This window comes from Microcaecilia unicolor, chromosome 2 (genome assembly GCF_901765095.1).
Source record: "Microcaecilia unicolor chromosome 2, aMicUni1.1, whole genome shotgun sequence".
Lineage (NCBI taxonomy): Eukaryota > Metazoa > Chordata > Amphibia > Gymnophiona > Siphonopidae > Microcaecilia > Microcaecilia unicolor.
Window position 1 is genome coordinate 229,204,520 of NC_044032.1, and position 19,340 is coordinate 229,223,859.

The window sequence follows — 19,340 nt, forward strand, 5'->3', positions numbered from 1 at the left end:
CATATGAGTCTAGGATTACATCCAAGTAGTTCAGGGAATCGTCCAGGGCTATTGGAAGACCAAGAAGAGTGGATACAATGGGATGAAAGGTCAACCTGTAATCTAAGTACAAGTCTTATTAGGGCGAGGTGGTTAGAAAACAACCAGCCAGCAACAGAAATCAATCTTGTAAAGTAGACAAATTCCGGGTAACTTTATTGACCTCCCATATTTTGTGTTGCCAAAATGACAAAATAAAAGGCTATAAAAACAGCAACCAAACTAAATGGTACAGTGAGAACAATAACAATGCAAGTTCCTGAGCTTTGACCCTGATCCGTAGTATCCCTCGACACTCAGTTAAGGTTTCTGATTCACGGATTGCGTAATCACCCTGGCACCGCTGTCCCTGTAGTTTCATGACCTCCTCACTGGCTGGCAGATGTTCACAAGACTTTAAGTAAGAAATGGCGAGAATTTGAGTGGAAGTGAATTACACACTTCCCGCCAGTGAGTCAAGCCAGGAAGGAAAGGAAAAAGACACCGAGGGTGATGTAATGGGGAGGGACGCTGGAGGCGTCGGGTTAGTGTCTTTGACGTACGATAGAGCTGCCCGGTCACTAGGAGAGAAAGAGGGGGCGGAGTCTCGGCTGAAACCGAGGGGGGGGGGGAGGAAGAGGGAGGTGTCTGGGCTCCTGAAACCGAAGAGGGGGGGGGGGGGGGGAGGGAGGTACGTGTGTGGTGATGGTGGGTGTGTGCACGCGCTGGTAACTCGGGGAGGCAGTGCGCGAGTTGGACTTCATTTCGGTTAGGGCAGGAAGCGGGCGGGGCGGCCGGCTGTGAGGAAAAGGCACCGGTGGAGAGAGGAGTGGACGGAGAGAGATTGGCCGGGCCCCGCTCTGCTTGTGCGCGTGTGTGTCTATGTGAGAGAGGATCGCTCGCGCCCTACTTGCCCGTGGCGCCTTGCTATGGCGGTGCTTGAGTTGGCCCTGCAGGGATTCGCTATATTCGGTTTTATCCTGTTTGTCGTGCTGTGGTTCATGCACTTCCTATCCATCATATACACGTAAGTTTCTCTAGTGGGGAATGTCTAGTGGGGAATGTGATGAGGGAGCGCGGAAATTGCGTGGGGGAGGGAGTGTTGTGTCTGTGCGTTAGGGCGGCCTGGCGCTGCGGTTCCCCGACCTTAGTTACGACTCTGTCCGGCTCTGATGATAAAGGGAGCGTGGCTGGCTGGGGAGGAGGACAGGATCCGCAGACACTGTTCTCTGCCGCACCTGCGCTGCCTCCACCACTCCCCGTATTCCAGAGTCTCTAGATGCCCCTGGTAATAGTAGGGGGGGGGGGGGATTACTTGTTCCTCCGCCTTCCTGGGTCCGCATCTGGGGCAAGTGGGGGAACTATGTCTGTCATCGCTTGAATATCTTCTCTGGCTCTCTGTTAGAATGGAAGCCGGGGTCTATAATTTACAGCGCTGGCATTCTGTGACACAGGAAAAGCCTGACACTTCATCGTTTTGCTGTAGGATGATTTAACCCCGCTGTCATTCAAATCCGCCAACAGCAGTAAGAACCCCCTTTTTCTCTTTAGTTTCGACTTCATGCCAGAGTAGCGGGTTGCTTGTTCCTAATTTTTGATCGCTGCTATTTTCATAAGTTATGGAAGCATTACAGTATGTGAAACAGTATATTTATATATTTCTGATGAATAAGTGGGAAGACGTGGATTTACGTCTTCCATAGTTTTTTGTTGTTGTTGGGGTTTTTTTTGTCACCACTGCGGACGGGCTATCCGTAGTCCATTCTCTTAAATGAATCTGGGCCAAATTTGGCAGTGGTGGTAGCAAAGTTCAAATTCATTAATGGCCTTTCGTTAAAGACAAGTGGTCATCTTTTACTGCAGTAAATAAATATTTTCGTTCGTATAGAAACAAGACCTTGGTTAAGACCAAACGGGGAAGAATTGGTAAGGATATTGTGAAACAATCCCCTCGCTTTCGCTATTCCATATTTTTTACTTAGCCTTGTTTGGCTTTAGACTTTGTGTCATGTGAGCTCAGATGACCCCGCAGTTTTTGTTCACTAAATTACCCTATTTCTATCCAGCCATTTAAACAATTGCACATTGGTTCATTGAAAACTAATAGTGTATCTTTGCCATACACCTCTACTTATGTATTAATGTTCTGAAACCATGGTTAGTAAACCTTTGGGAAACCACTTCAGGAAATTGGCCAATTGCAGCCCTTAAAGATCTTTTTCCTAAGCTGCCGTAGAAAGGACACACAAAGGTCAGTTGCGCATGTGTTTCCTGCGCGCTAAGGCCATTTTTATCGCAACAGTAAAAGGGCAGATTTTCAATTTACGCCCATTAAAAAGATTATAGCAGTAGCACTTACTGACACCTATTTTGTAGGCAATTAGGGCTCTCTTGGTAACCCTGCACTAATTGGGTAGTGTGCAGTAATGTGGATGTGCCGATTAGTGCATAAATACCCACTCTCAACCTCAGACACTCCCCCTTCAAGAAAACAATGTTAAAAATATTTTTGGTCCTTGTTTGCAAAACCGCATTGTAGACGCACTAACGTTTTTAGTGCACGCTAAAAACGCTAGCGCGTGTTAGTAAACAGGGCCCTTAGTGTGCAGGTAGTGCACACGAATTGGGAACTTGCAACAAGATTCCTGAGCATGTCCTGCAGTAAGCACATCCTAAAGCTTACTACAGCTTAGTAAGGGGCCCCTTAATAAACTTAAGGTTATAGTTAGTTATTTTTAAATTATTTCACAACTTTAATGATAGAACCTGAGTTTTTATTGAAGAAGCTGCCGATTGCTAACAATGTTTTTATTTAACACTCTACTTCCTCATCTATTATCTTGGCTCTACTCTTCTTTGAAATTTCTGCTTATGTATGCCCAGTTGTTGACCTGTAATGCTCTTTCTCCCATACTAATTATTCTTGTAAGGCAATTCTTTCCTTGCTCCTTCCGCTTTCTCCACCTTTAGCACTGTAGTGTCATGCTTTGTCTAACTGGGAAGCAGTTTTCCCTATGCTGCATATGGCAGTTTGCAAGCTCCCAAAATCTGAGATTGCTAGCTTCTAGTGTGTTAAAGTTGTTGCTCTGGGTCTTAGACCTGTACCTTTAAAGCATTCTGTCCTTTTCCCTGTGCAGCCAGGGAGCTGTTAATTCAACATTCTTGACGTAAAACAGTTAATTTTTTGAGTGATCACAGTGGTACTTTACCTGATGATGTATTTTCAGGTCTCTTCTGAGGCCCTGTGATGGGTTCAGAACCCCTGCTTTAATGATCCTGAAAGCTTAAACATCATCTGCAGACTTCCTATAGTGTAAAGTATTCTGTATGGTGAGTTCTTGTACATTTCCATGAGTCTTATTTTTGGCATGTAGAGGTAGCCTTAAAGAGCTAGATTTGCTGCCATGCCTGCGGATGCAATTGGATCTATTCATTAATTTTTAAAATTATTTATTTTCAAAAATGTTTCAACTTTTTCAAGGTTACACTCTTCATACAGAAAGTATTATAACAATTTAAAATTTCTAGGTAAATAAGGTAATATAGGTAGTTTATAACTCTCAAGTCCAACATAATATGGATCCAAGTTACATTATACAGGAAATATAAAGGAAATAAAATTAAAGGTTTAGTCAGCTCCTAGATAGGACAAATAAATTAGAAGCTTAAACTCCTTCCGTTCTTTTAGAAGATATGAAAGATGTCAATTGAGAAGGATCCAGGAAAACGTATTTAGAAGATTTATAACGAATAACACATTTACAAGGAAACCTTAGGTAAAATACACCTCCCAGTTGGAGAATAGCAGGTTTCAGCAACAAAAATTATCTTCGTCTTTTCTGGGTTTCTTTTGAAATATCAGGAAACATATTTATACGTAATCCCAGAAAGATTTTATCTCTATTCTTAAAAAATAAACGAAAGAGCCATTGCTTGTTAGGATTTAAGACCACAGTTGCTATCAAGAGTAGCTGCTTGCACTTGCTCAGTTTCAGACGATTCTAGAAATGTCAAATATAAAGATTCTTTTTTATCCCCTTGGGGAGTCTCTTTTTGAGGAATATAATACACCTGAGTGAAAGGTGGTATATTAGACTCAGGAATTCCAACACCTCTCGGAGATATCTTTTAAACATATCTATCGGATTAATCATTCTAATCTTTGGAAAGTTCAAATCTCACATTATTATTTCTCAAGTAATTATCATATATCTCTGTTTTCCTTGTTAGATTGGTAATATCTTTTAACATCGCTAACTGCAAATTATGTCTGTAATTTTTTCTCCATGGTTTCTCTTTTCTCAGTTAATAATTTTATATCCATTTCTGAATTCAACAATCTTTGTTCAACTTGGGAAACTTTCTCTGATATAAGATTTGATTTTTGAATAGTAGATGACATAAACTGAGATATTAAGTCCCATATGGAATCAAATGTTACCTCGGCCGGCTTTTCCAATACTCTTAGACGTGTACTACCTTCGTTTCCCCGGTTCTCCTGTGATTCCATATCTGTTTGCCCCGAGATTACCTCTGTAGGACTTTCCACCTCTGAGGGCCGCAACTGGTCCTCAGACTCTCCCTCAAGATATATCTGATCTTCTGCCCTTCCACGTCTTTTCGGCATTTCCAAGAAGCAAAATGAGAGCGTCTCACTCTAGCTAGGTGCTGGCAGCCATCTTGGATCCCATCGGGATCTATTCATTAATAACGCAAGTTCATATAGTTCATGAAAATCTAGCCCAAATCATGCTAAACTGTTTTGATCAAGTCACTTGACAAAAAAGTATAACCTCTTCTAAGTCAGTGTTGTATTTGTTTTGCCTAGTTTGAATTAATGTTATTGCTTGCTCTGGGGAAAATAGGTTGTAGATAGTATGAAAATGTTTTGATTCCAGGAAAGTGGATATTTTAGGAACCTTACAGGGGAATCTTAAGTAAAGCTATGACACTTGTCAAGTGCTTTGTCACTTATGGGAATCAATACATATATTTTTTGACCTATCACAGTTGGATAACTTTGTAGTGAAACAGGCTCAGGAGTAGTTTAGGTCAGGGGTGAATTTTAGATGAAGATAGCGGACTCACGCTGGGGTTTACTAAACCGCTAGCATGGCTGGCTGTGCGCTAGTGCCGACACAGCTCAATCACTTTGGGCTGTGTTAGCAGTGCCACCTGGAAGCTGCTAGCACGGCTTAGTAAACAGACCCCAGAACATGTGGTTTTCTCACTCTTTTTTTTGTAATTCTTAAATTTTTTATTTCCACTAGAGGTAATTCTTTTATGTATTGCTGAGTACCCCCCCCCCCCTTTTGATGGGGGATAAATTTAATTTCCATATTAAAAAAATATATTTTTTCTTTGTTTTCCTTGAAATCATGTGACATGTGTTGTTTGTCTACTATATTTATGGCACTTTTTTAAATTAAAAGTTTCAATCTTTAAAGCTTTCCTGGGTTCATAGGTCAGTTATTTTTCTGTATTTTGCATGAGAGAATGGTACCCATATGGGGGTTCTAATAAGGATGGTTTAACAGGACCATTATGTCAATTGATTATTGTGGCCAGAGCAGGCTGTGGGAGTAGCTAAGTCAGAGGTGTTTTTAATATGTGCAAAGAAATGAAAAAAAAAAATCGTAATGTTTGTTTTACTGGACATACTATTTATTTAAGAATATTTTCTTGGCGTGCTTTATTTTTTTGTGTGCAGCATTTCGATTATGATCATGGTACAATAAGTGATTTTCATTATTTGTTTTTAAACAGTTTGTTTTCTAATTCTGATTTACCAGATTACCTTGTTACAGTACCCATTTTCCTGCTCCCAGCAGTTTTCTCATCCCTCTTTGATTACAGTTGTGGTAAACACAAGCAAGGTTTTGTGTTTACTATGCTGAGAGTACTGATTTGTTTGAATTAGCTTTATACTACAAATGTTTATATTTTGGAGCGTTCTGTATTTTGAATGGATGATTCTTTTTTTTTAATTTTTTTGTAGTAAGAAAGTGCTTTAGTTGTTACTTCTGTCTGGAAGCACATACTAACAAGTGGAGTAGAAAAAGATTTTGAAACCTAAGCATCAGCCAAAATATAACCTTTTGCTTTGATGTTTTGTTCTCGTTTGCATCTTTTGCCCCATCCTCTCTTCTTGTATGACTGGTGCAACAGCTTGGACTTATTTCCTGCTGCAGTGGTGGTTCTTAAGAAGCCTGTTAATGAACTTGACCATTATTTATGTTTCAGTGATGCAGATAATATTTTGATTTTTGGGAAAAACAAGCAAACATCTGGCCACAATTGGCAAAATATGCATGGGTATCCTGTACATTCCTGCCACCAGCACATCTTCTGAGAAGACATTTTCTATTGCAGGAAGGACTGTGGAATAGAGAATGACACCCAGTCCCCGTGGGCTCTGTCCCCCCTTGTCCCTGTGCATTCTCTAGCTCTCACCCTTGAAGGAGTTCTCCAGTTCCTGCAGTAACAGCTTCTTCTCAGGCCTCACAGTGGCAGCTTCTTGTTCTTGGGTGCAAGTGCCTTGGATTTTTCCAGCTTGCTAAAGCCATTTTATTTGACTTGCAAGGGATCTTCTTATGGATCAGGGGAAAGAAATGTCTATACTAGAGGATAATACCCAGAGGTGGGAGTCGGTTCGCCTGAGCTTTGATGATGATCTTTACTGGGTAACTTGACAACCTGGCTTCTCTATTCCTCAGTTTGCTGGACTGTATTGAATGGGCTTACAACGAACACAAGTTCACACATCCTACAGCACAAGAGGTCAAGTAGATACGAAAACATTCTGGCAACTGATATACAGTAATGAATGGTCAACACAAACAGACTCTATCTACTACCTCATAGAATGGGACAAAAGATGCAAAAGCATACTAGACGAAATCGCACCCTTACGAACTAGAACCTCACACAAGCATAACTCGATACCATGGTTCAACAGTGAACTGAAAAAGCTAAAAACGCACACCAGGAAACTCGAGCATGGAAGAAAAAAGATGAACATACACTTTGTATGGAAACAAATACAAAGAAAATACAAATACGCATTAAGACAGACCAAAAGATTATTCTATAAAACTAGAATAGGGACAGATTACAAAGACACACAAAAACTATACTAACTGGTAAACAAGCTCCTAGACACCAACTTGGTCACTACAACGAATACAGACATCCCATCTGCAGATGAAATTGCTAAGTATTTCAACGAAAAAATTGTGAACCTACGCAACACGCTGCCTCAAGACACCAGTGACATTGAAAACTTCCTTAATGAGCTGGACCCAACCACTGGAGAATACCCGGCTGACCGGTCTTGGTTAAACTTCGCCCTCCTTACCGTCGTAACAGTTACCCAAGCGATCAGTAGGTTTTCCAACACTCACTGTAAACTAGATATCTGCCCCAGCTACCTAATAAAATCCGCCCCTGACCGCTTCATAGGAGACCTCACATCCCACCTAAATTACATTCTTCAGCAAGGTCTCTTCTCTAAGGAAAATGGCAATATCCTATTCACCCCAATACCAAAAGATACCAAGAAAAAAACTAATGAAATCACTAACTACCGCCCAGTAGCTTCGATCCCGTTGACAGTCAAACTGATGGAAAGCATGGTAACCAAACAACTTACAGACTACATAAACAAATACTCAATATTGCATGAATCACAGTCAGGTTTCCGCTCCCTCCACAGCACCAAAACAGTACTAATCACTCTCCTAGCCAAATTCAAACGGGAAATAGCAACAGGCAAAAACATCCTTCTCCAATTTGATATGTCCAGTGCATTCGACATGGTCAACCATAATATATTAATGAGATTACTAGATAAATTCGGGATTGGTGAAAACATACTTAGCTGGATCAAGGTCTTCCTAACCACAAGAACATACCAAGTAAAATCAAACTCAAACATATCATCACCGTGGAAAGCAGACTGTGGAGTACTAGATATCTGCCCCAGCTACCTAATAAAATCCGCCCCTGACCGTTTCATAGGAGACCTCACATCCCACCTAAATTACATTCTTCAGCAAGGTCTCTTCTCTAAGGAAAATGGCAATATCCTATTCACCCCAATACCAAAAGATACCAAGAAAAAAACTAATGAAATCACTAACTACCGCCCAGTAGCTTCGATCCCGTTGACAGTCAAACTGATGGAAAGCATGGTAACCAAACAACTTACAGACTACATAAACAAATACTCAATATTGCATGAATCACAGTCAGGTTTCCGCTCCCTCCACAGCACCAAAACAGTACTAATCACTCTCCTAGCCAAATTCAAACAGGAAATAGCAACAGGCAAAAACATCCTTCTCCAATTTGATATGTCCAGTGCATTCGACATGGTCAACCATAATATATTAATGAGATTACTAGATAAATTCGGGATTGGTGAAAACATACTTAGCTGGATCAAGGTCTTCCTAACCACAAGAACATACCAAGTAAAATCAAACTCAAACATATCATCACCGTGGAAAGCAGACTGTGGAGTACCGCAAGGATCACCGCTATCACCGATACTCTTCAACCTAATGATGACCCTACTAGCCAAGACCTTATCCAACCAAGGCCTTAACCCTTCTATATATGCAGACGACGTCATAATATACATTCCGTACAACACCAAACTGACAGAAATCAGCAACGAAATCAAGTTCAGCATGAACATCATGGACTCATGGGCAAATGCATTTCAACTAAAACTTAATTAAAAAAAAACCTCATTGCTTCATCCTCTCATCCCAACACAGCGCTGACAACCCCACAAGTATCAACATCCCAGATTACATCCTTCCTATATCAGACAGCCTGAAAATTCTCGGCGTTACAATAGACCACAACCAAACACTAGAGAGCCAAGTGGCATCCATAACAAAGAAAATGTTTCACTCAATGTGGAAACTGAAACGCGTGAAACAATTCTTCCCGAGGGAAACATTTCGCAACTTGATACAATTAATGGTGCTAAGCCACGTAGACTATTGCAATGGAATTTATGCAGGATGCAAAGAACAAATTTTAAAGAATCTCCAGACCACTCAAAACACGGCAGCTAGGCTTATATTTGGAAAAATGCAATTTGAAAGCGCAAAACCTCTCCGAGAAAAACTGCACTGGCTCCCAATCAAAGAACGCATTGCCTTCAAAATCTGCACCCTGGTCCACAAAATTATCTACGGTGAAGCCCCATACATGACAGACTTGATCTACCTACCAACTAGAACCACATCAGAATCAACACGATCACATCTAAATCTATACTACCCAAGCTGTAAAGGTCTTAAATACAAATCGGCTTGCACATCCAGCTTTTCCTACATAAGCACACAATTGTGGAACGCATTACCAAAAGCCTTGAAAATGACGCACGAGCACCTAAACTTCCGGAAATCACTAAAAACTAACCTTTTCAAAAAGGCATACCCTACCGATCCAACTTAAATGCCTGATCCCTGCAACACAACAAACCTAAAGTGCGTAATGGATAAAACTCAGTTCTTCCGTTGTACGTTTCCCTAATGTGGCTATGCCACATGAACTTTATTTTACCACTACATCACTTTGTATTTGTTGTCACCGGAGTCTGCATACGCCTCTCCCGTACTTTGTAAGCCACATTGAGCCTACAAATAGGTGGGAAAATGTGGGATACAAATGTAACAAATAAATACATGAAGTAGTAATCCTTTTCTTCACCTTTGAATTTGTTGGGCTGTGTTCAGAGACACCGCCCAGAGGTGGTGCCACCTGTTATTTTAGTACCTAAGTTGCCTGCAATTGTATGTAAATGAAAGGCACTATTTAAATACATATTAATAGAATTATATAAAAGTGAGTTCATTAATCACATAAATATATCTGTGCTTTATTTATAGAAATGGGCCACAGCTCTAATATTTTGTGCAATAGAAAATAAGCTTGCTGCAAAAAGCTAAGCTATGCTGATGTAAGCTGCATGGTGGTGTACCATTTTTAGTTTTATGTATTTTTTTGGTTTATTTTATGTTTTGCAGATAGAAGTATACTCCATGTCCCTGGGTGAGCATCAGATGCGCTACACAAATATTTTCTTTTTCTTTGACTGGCTTGAAGGCATAGCTAGAAGGCCATCTGGTACTGTAATCCACTTTCAGCACTTGTCTTGCAGTCAACAGAGTAGTCCACATGGTTTAATGTACTCAAAACTGTGGAAGGTTTAACTTATTTGGATTTGCTCACACGTGTTTCAATAGTAGCTGAATGTGAGCTACATTCAGGAACAGTATTTCTCTGGAGGGCTTGCAATCTAAGGCCCCCTTTTACAAAGCTTTGCTAGCAGCTGCTGGTACTGTAATAATACGCGACAGCCACCAGCGCAGCTTTGTAAAAGGGGGATAATTTTGTATCTGAGGCAATGGAGGGTTAAGTGTCTTGCCCAAGAACACAAGGAGTGACGGTGAGATTTGAACCAGGCACCCCTGGATGTCAAGCGCAGTGCTCTAACCACTAAGCTAGGCCTCCTCTTTAAGTTGGAGCCCAAATAACTGAGACCATCTTCAGAGAAATGATTTTTCCTTAGCATGACTGATGGTTTGTGCACGCCTTCCAGCAGGTGGAGACTGAGAACATTGAAACTTGAGTGCCAATAGGAGCCCAGTTCAGTACCCTCCAGCCTCAGTATTCTCAGTGTCCAGCAGGAGAAAGACGTGGTGAGCCCTTCAGTCTCATTTATTTTCTCTAATTATCTCAGTTATTTAAAAAAAAAAAAAAAAGTGGCGGTCCTTTGCAAACAGGGCATTCTGGTTCACCCTTACTTGGACGACTGGTTGATTCACACAAAGTCGTATCAGGAAAGTTGTCAGGTGACAGTGCAGGTGGTGCAATTCTTAGAATCATTTGGTTTGGTGATCAATGTGAACAAGAGCAGCTTAATTCTGATGCAGATATTGGAATATCTGGGGGTGTCATTTGATACTCTTCAAGGACAAGTTTTTCTTCCAGGGCACCGCATCATCAAGCTGCAAGACCAAGTGCGGGCCTCCTGGGACAGAGAGTTCCATGTGCTGGGGTTGATGGCGGCTACCATAGAAGCAGTACAGTGGGCCAGAGCCCGCATGCGGAGCCTTCAGCCAACCCTGCTCTCCCAGTGGTCTCCTCAGTTGGATTCCTTTTGGATCAGGCTGCCGGTGCCAGTGTCTGTACGACATGATCTCTGATGGTGGCTCCGGACAAGGAATTTGTTGAGAGGTGTGTGGCTGGATTCGCCTTGTTGGATGGAGGTGACCACGGATGCCATTCTCAGTGGCTGGGGAGTTATCTTTCTGGGCCAGAGAGTCTGGGACAGAGAGTTCCATGTGCTGGGGTTGATGGCGGCGACCATAGAAGCAGTACAGTGGGCCAGAGCCCGCATGCGGAGCCTTCAGCCAACCCTTCTCTCCCAGTGGTCTCCTCAGTTGGATTCCTTGTGGATCAGGCTGCTGGTGCCAGTGGCTGTACGACATGATCTCTGATGATGGCTCCAGACAAGGAATTTGTCGAGAGGTGTGTGGCTGGATTCGCCTTGTTGGATGGAGGTGACCACGGATGCCATTCTCAGTGGCTGGGGAGTTCTCTGTCTGGGTCAGCTTGCTCAAGGTCGCTGGTCTGTGGAGGAAGTGACTTACTCCATCAATCTGATAGAGGCCAGGGCAATTCGCTTGGCATTCAGAGCATTTTGCAGCCTCCTAGAAGGCGAGACAGTATGTGTCTTATTGGACAATGCGACGGCGGTAGCCTATGTCAATCATCAGGGTGGGATGAAAAGTCCCAAGTTAGCTGGGGAGATGGCAGAGCTACTAGCATGGGCGGAAACTCACCTCCTGGACCTGTTGGCCTCGCATGTCGTGGGCGTTCTCAACGTTCAGGCAGGTTTTCTCAGTTGACAGACTCTGATCCGGGAGAATGGTTTCTCAGCTCCGAGGCGATAGTCTTCTGGAGGGGCTGGCTGGTGATGGATTTGATGGCAACTCAGTGAAATGCCAGGGTGCTGTGTTTCATCAGCTGCATCTTTACACTGACAACTCCCTGATCTACCTCTCCATACCAGAAATCTCAGCCGAAATCCAGGCCAAAGTATCAGCCTGCCTGTCTGACATTGCTGCCTGGATGTCTCAGCGCCATCTGAAACTAAACATGACCAAGACTGAGCTTCTTATCTTTCCCCCTAAACCAACCTCTCCTCCTCCCCCCCCCCTCATTCTCTATTTCTGTGGATAACACTCTCATCCTTCCTGTCTCATCAGCTCATAACCTTGGGGTCATCTTCGACTCCTCCCTCTCCTTCTCTGCACATATTCAGCAGACTGCTAAAATCTGTCATTTCTTTCTCTATAATATCACCAAAATTTACCCTTTCCTTTCTGAGCACACTATCAGAACCCTCATCCACACTCTTATCATCTCTCGCGTAGACTATATTGCAACTTGCTTCTCACAGGTCTCCCACTTAGCCATATCTCTCCTCTTCAATCTGTTCAAAATTCTGCTACATGACTAATATTCCACCAGTGTCGTTATGCTCATATTAGCCCTCGCCTCAAGTCACTTCACTGTCTTCCTATCCGTTTCTGCATACAGTTCAAACTCCTCTTATTGACCTATAAATGCATTCACTCTGCAGCTCCTCAGTACCTCTCATCTCTCCCTACATTCCTCCCCGGGAACTCCGTTCACTGGGTAAATCTCTCTTATCTGCACCCTTCTCCTCCACTGCTAACTCCAGACTCCGTTCCTTTTATCTTGCTGCACCATATGCCTGGAATAGACTTCCTGAGCCGGTACGTCAAGCTCCATCTCTGGCCGTCTTCAAATCTAATCTAAAAGCCCACCTTTTTGATGCTGCTTTTAACTCCTAACCCTTAGTCAGTTGTTCAGAACCCTTATTTTATCATCCTCACTTTAATATTCCCTTATCTCTTGTTTGTCCTGTTTGTCCTAATTAGATTGTAAGCTCTGTCGAGCAGGGACTGTCTCTTCATGTTCAAGTGTACAGCGCTGCGTACATCTGGTAGCACTATAGAAATGATAAGTAGTAGTAGTAGCTGCAGAAAGGAACAGTGCTCTTCGCCCATGGCCAACGGATGTGTTGTACATATTCTTTCCCTGGCCTCTGTTAGGTCGGGTTGTTCAAAGGATAGAAAAGCTTGTGGGGCTCATGATTCTGGTAGATTCAAATTGGCCAAGGCATCCTTGGTATGCAGATCTCAGACGGCTTCTGGTAGCTTCCGAACTGCGACTTCCAAAGTCGATAGGTCTTCTGTCGCAGGGGCCGGTCCTCATGCCGAATTCAGCTCAATTTTGTCTTATGGCTTGGCTCTTGAAAGGGCTCGGCTGAGAAAGTGTGGTTATTTGACTGGTGCCATAGGTACTATTCTTTGGTCTCGCTGTACTTCTTAGGCGTATTTGGAAGATTTTTGAGACCTAGTGTGGTGGTCAGGGGATTGCGCTGTTGCATACTAGTGTGTCGCAGCTTCTGGATTTTCTACAGGCTGGTTTTGATAAGGGATTAACCTTAGCTTCCCTGAAGGTTCAGATAGTTGCATTGACTTACTTTTATGGATGGGTCAAGGGTAATCCTTGGCCAGTCATCGGATGTGGTTTGATTTTTCAGAGGCGTGAATATCTTGCGTCTGCCTCGATGGTCTCCTTTTACGTCTTGGGATCTTAATTTGGTCCTCTCTGCTCTTATTCGTCCTCCCTTTGAACCGTTGGCTTCTGCTTCTATCAAGGACCTTACCTTAAAGTCAGTCTTTTTGGTCGCTATTTCGTCGGCAAGGCATGTTTTGGAATTGCAAACTCTATGTGTAGAGCTCCTTTTTTGGAGTTTCGGTCGGATCAAGTGGTATTATGGCTGGTTCCATCTTTTCTTCTCAAGGTTTTGTCTTCCTTTCATGTTAATCAGTCTCTAGAACTGCTGTCCCTCGGCTCTTCTAAGGGCTCAGAGGAGCAGAAGTTATTGCATAAGCTGGATGTCAGGAGGGTGCTGTGTGAGTATGTGCGATGGACAGAAGATTTTCAGAGGTCGGGCTGTCTTTTTGTCTTGATAGGTGGTGGTCACAAAGGTTTGGCAGTTCAAAGGCTAACTTAGCCAGGTGGATCAAAGAGGTCATTGGCTCGGCCTATATTCTGAAAGGTAGGCCAATTTCCGGATGGAATTAAGTCTCATTCTACTAGAGGACAGGCTGCGTCCTGGGCGGAGTTGTCTTTGGTGTCATCGGTGGACATTTTGCAAAGCAGCCACTTAGTTTTTGCTACATTCGTTTGTGTGGCATTACAGAATCGATGTACAGGCGCGTCAGGACACAGCTTTTGGGTCAGTGAGTGCTTGTTCAGTCCCTCCCTTAACTGACTGTTTGATACTTCCCATCAGTCATGCTGGGCTGGTCAGGAGGGATGCTAAGGAAGGAGAAATTAGGTCCTACCTGCTAATTTGCTTTCCTTTAGTCCTTCTGGACCGGCCCAGCTTCCTATTCAGATGCATTTTGTTTTCAACAGTGTGGTTAGATAGTTTGGTCTTGGTTGTCTTCTTTGTCCTGGTTTCTGTGGGGACAGTTTTTCGAATGTGTGTGTAAAAATAAATAAATGTATATGTTTTCATGATGAATCAGACATTTCTAGTAATGAGATGTTTAGTGGCGTTGGTCGCTTGCCAGCATGCTTTTGCTTTTTCATTATTCATGGCTGTATTGTCCAGTGGTGCACAGAGGTTCTGTTTTCTTTCTCTGGCTTTGTTACTGATATACTGAGGCTGGAGGGGGCAGAGCTGGGCTCCTGTTGGCTCTCTGAAGTTTGTGTTCTCAGTCTCCACCTGCTGGAAGGTGTGCACAACCCATCAGTCATACTGGGCCGGTCCGGAGGAACTAAAGGAAAGCAAATTAGCAGGTAGGACCTAATTTTTCCATGCAACTTAGTCACACATTTCACACATCACCTTTACTTGATATACTGCAAATAATTAAAAAAAATCTATGTGGTTTACAATGGGGCTCATTTGCAAAGCACTTAGACTTACAAAGTTCCATAGTATCCTATGGACCATTATAAGTCTAAATGCTTTGAAATATGCCTCCATTTGTATTAAATAGGGGGAATGAAAGGGTGGGCACAGAAGGTTGTTTGTTTTACGGTCCTAATTATGGTAAATATAAAGGAGATATTTGTAGTATTAAGATGTGGTAAGGAGGAAGGAAGTGAAAGACAGACATGACATAAGTGGGGCTACTGCAGCAGGGCAACAGTAGACACTAATAATTTCAAAATTATATTAGTCTAGGAAGAAAAGCTTGGGAAAAAGAGTAAGTTTAACGAACATTTCTTTAAATTTATTAAGAGAGTTCTGATTAAAACTTCAATGGGGGAAATTCCAAAGTGTGCGTTTATGACATTTATATACCACATTATCCTAAAAACAAACTCGAGTTCAATGTGGCTTACAGTTTAGATTAAAAATACAGACGTTGAATGCCAATAATAGTGAAGTCATATGAAGTGGCTGAGAGTAACAGATTTGCAAATAAGCTACAAATATTGTACATATTGATAAATTTGCAATATAGAAAGACAAGATTATCACTGGTTATTGTTATATTAACTAATGTAATGAATTCTGGAATGAATTGGTGCAGAAATTAGTTTTTTGCAATTTTTGGAATTGTAAGTAGTTAGGATGAAATCTAATAGAGTTCCAACATTTGGGTCCAATATAGGTGAAATCAACAGAAAGTACTGATTTATATACCAGGTTTTTAAAATATGGTGGATGAAGTATGAGAGGGTCCTGGCTCCAAGGAAGGCTTTATGTGAAGATATTTCTCCGAGGACAAGCAGGCTGCTTGTTCTCACGACTGGGTGACGTCCGCGGCAGCCCCCACCAACCGGAAAGAAGCTTCGCGGGACGGTCGGCACGCAGGGCACGCCCACCGCGCATGCGCGGCCGTCTTCCCGCCCGTGCGCGACCGCTCCCGCCAGTTCCTTTTTTTCCGCGCCTGGAGAGAGTCGTGTTTTGCGCTCTCTCTGTTCAGCCGCCGGATCGTTCGATCGCGTATACGCTGATCGTGGTTTTTTTTTTTCTACTTTGTTTATCGGTTTTAGTTACCGCCCGGTTTCCTTTAAAAAAAAAAAAAAAAAAAAAAAAAAAAAAAGAAACCCTGCGCGTGTGGGACACGCGCTCCCTTTTTTCCCTCGCTTCCAGCGGGGACGCCACGTTGCGGCCTAGTGGCCGCTCGGTCGTTTGTTTTTCGTGGTGTGATTTTAGCCACCATTGACGACTTTGACTTCGCCGACGCGATTTTTCCGTCGATGTCCTCGAAGGTCCCGAGTGGATTTAAAAAGTGTGGTCGCTGCGGCCGGCCGATCTCGCAGACCGACACCCACGCTTGGTGCCTCCAGTGCCTCGGGCCGGAGCACAATCTCAAGTCGTGTTCTTTGTGTCTCGGTCTCCGGAAACGGACCCAGGTTGCGAGGCAAGTTCTGCGGGACCGTCTTTTTGGAACTTGCGCCGGCCCCTCGACGTCGACCTCGAAGGCATCGGTATCGACGCCCGGCCCTTCGGTACCGGTATCGATGCCCGAGACATCGGCACCGATGGCAGCGACCCCAGGAGAACAGGTCCCGTCGGCCCGCCGGTCTTCCGGTGAGAGTGGGGGTGAGAGGCCGCGTGGGCAGTCGGCCCCAGTCACGCCCTCAGCTCGTGGGCCGCGAGACCGAACCCTGTCTGACCCGGTACCTCGAGACCGAGGGGGATCGACCTCCTCCTCCTCCATGCCCTCCGGCGCCGGTGACGTGCATCGGAAGAAAGACAAGAAGCGTCGTCACCGGTCGCCTTCGGTGCATCCCGATGTCGGAGAGGAGACGCCGCCGAAGCGTCAATCGTCGTGAGGAGAGGTCTCCGTCGGTTGTGGAGGTACCGACGCGTCGGGGTTCCGGCACTTCGGTGCCGTCTCCTGGCCCCCAGCAGCTTCCGGCACCGACACCCTTACCGGCCCCACCGCCTTTCCCGGCAGCGGGCCTGGACGAGTGCCTCAGAGCCATCCTTCCGGGGATCCTGGAAGGGCTGATGCGCCAGGCTGTGCCGGCGCCGGGGGTGCTTGCGCCCTCGGCGCCGATGACTGTGGCGCCGGCGAGCTCTAGCCCGGCGCCGGGGCTGTCGACACCGCCGCCGCTTGCGGTGCCGGTCTCGACCGCCACGCAGGTGGAGTCCCCGTCGACGTCGATGGAGGGAGCTCCGTCCCCGCCGGCGCGGGAGTTCACCGCTCGACGACACCGAGACCTCGGTGCCTCGACGTCGAGCCGGGCCCGGTACAGGACTCAGCTACATGAGCTAATGTCCGATACCGAGGATGAGGACTCGTGGGGGGAAGAGGAGGACCCTAGATATTTCTCCTCAGAGGAGTCTACGGGCCTTCCCTCGGACCCCACGCCTTCACCGGAGAGGAAGCTCTCACCTCCTGAGAGTCTCTCCTTTGCCTCCTTTGTGCGGGATATGTCTATCAGCATTCCCTTCCCCGTGGTCTCTGTGGAAGAGCCGAGGGCCGAGATGCTCGAGGTCCTCGACTATCCATCACCACCTAGAGAGTCCTCCACGGTACCCGCTGCACAATGTCCTGAAGGAGACGCTGCTCCGGAACTGGGTGCGACCATTAACTAACCCCACCATTCCCAAGAAAGCAGAGTCCCAGTACAGGATCCACTCTGACCCAGAGCTCATGCGGCCCCAATTGCCCCATGACTCAGCGGTCGTGGATTCTGCTCTCAAGAGGGCACGGAGTTCGAGGGATACCGCCTCGGCGCCCCCGGGGCGGGAGTCTCGCACTCTGGACTCGTTTGGGAGGAAGGCCTACCAATCCTCCATGCTCGTGACCCGCATCCAGTCATACCTGCTCTATATGAGCATTCACATGCGGACCTATGTGCAACAACTGGCGGACCTGGTCGAGAAGCTCCCGCCGGAGCAGTCCAGGCCTTATCAGGAGGTGGTCAGGCAGCTGAAGGCGTGCAGAAAGTTCCTGTCCAGGGGTATTTTTGACACCTGTGACGTGGCATCTCGTGCTGCGGCCCAAGGTATAGTGATGCGCAGGCTCTCATGGCTGCGTGCCTCTGACCTGGACAACCGCACCCAGCAGAGACTGGCTGACGTCCCTTGCCGGGGGGATAACATTTTCGGTGAGAAGGTCGAGCAGATGGTGGACCAACTGCATCAGCGGGAAACCGCTCTCGACAAGCTCTCCCACCGGGCGCCTTCAGCATCCACCTCCACAGGTGGACGTTTTTTCCCGGGCCCGGCAGGCTGCACCCTATTCTTTTGCGAAGCGTAGGTACAACCAGCCGGCCCGAAGGCCTCGTCAGGCACAGGGACAGCCCCAGCGCGCTCGTTCTCGTCAACAGCGTGCGCCTAAGCAGCCCCCTGCGCCTCCACAGCAAAAGCCGGGGACGGGCTTTTGACTGGATCCACGGGAACATAGCCGCCCTACAAGTGTCCGTACCGGACGATCTGCCGGTCGGAGGGAGGTTAAAATTCTTTCACCAAAGGTGGCCTCTCATAACCTCCGACCAGTGGGTTCTCCAAATAGTGCGGTGCGGATACTCCCTGAATTTGGCCTCCCTGCCTCCAAATTGTCCCCCGGGAGCTCAGTCTTTCAGCTCCCATCACAAGTAGGTACTTGCAGAGGAACTCTCCGCCCTTCTCAGCGCCAATGCGGTCGAGCCCGTACCACCCGGGCAGGAAGGGCAGGGATTCTATTCCAGGTACTTCCTTGTGGAAAAGAAAACAGGGGGGATGCGTCCCATCCTAGACCTGAGAGGCCTGAACAAATTCCTGGTCAAAGAAAAGTTCAGGATGCTTTCCTTGGGCACCCTTCTGCCAATGATTCAGAAAAACGATTGGCTATGTTCCCTGGATTTAAAGGACGCATATACTCACATACCGATACTGCCAGCTCACAGACAGTATCTCAGATTCCGCCTGGGCGCACGGCACTTTCAGTATTGTGTGCTGCCCTTGGGCTCGCCTCTGCCCCACGAGTGTTTACCAAGTGCCTCGTGGTGGTAGCGGCCTACCTACGCAAGCTGGGAGTGCACGTGTTCCCATATCTCGACGATTGGCTGGTCAAGAACACCTCGGAGGCAGGAGCCCTCCGGTCCATGCAGTGCACTATTCAACTTCTGGAGCTGCTGGGGTTTGTGATAAATTACCCAAAGTCCCATCTCCAGCCATCCCAGTCTCTGGAATTCATAGGAGCGCTGCTGAATACCCAGACGGCTCAGGCCTACCTTCC

At 45.6% G+C, this 19,340-nt stretch overlaps 1 protein-coding gene across 1 annotated transcript in view; it reads left to right on the plus strand.

The window, feature by feature from the left end:
* The first annotated feature begins 736 nt into the window (after window positions 1-736).
* Window positions 737-19,340, plus strand: part of UGCG (UDP-glucose ceramide glucosyltransferase) — a 113,534-nt gene continuing 94,930 nt past the window's right edge. The window contains exon 1 of the mRNA XM_030193764.1: window positions 737-1,045. Within this exon, the coding sequence (XP_030049624.1) occupies window positions 948-1,045 (98 nt within the window). The 5' untranslated portion in view covers window positions 737-947. The remainder of the gene's footprint in view (window positions 1,046-19,340) is intronic.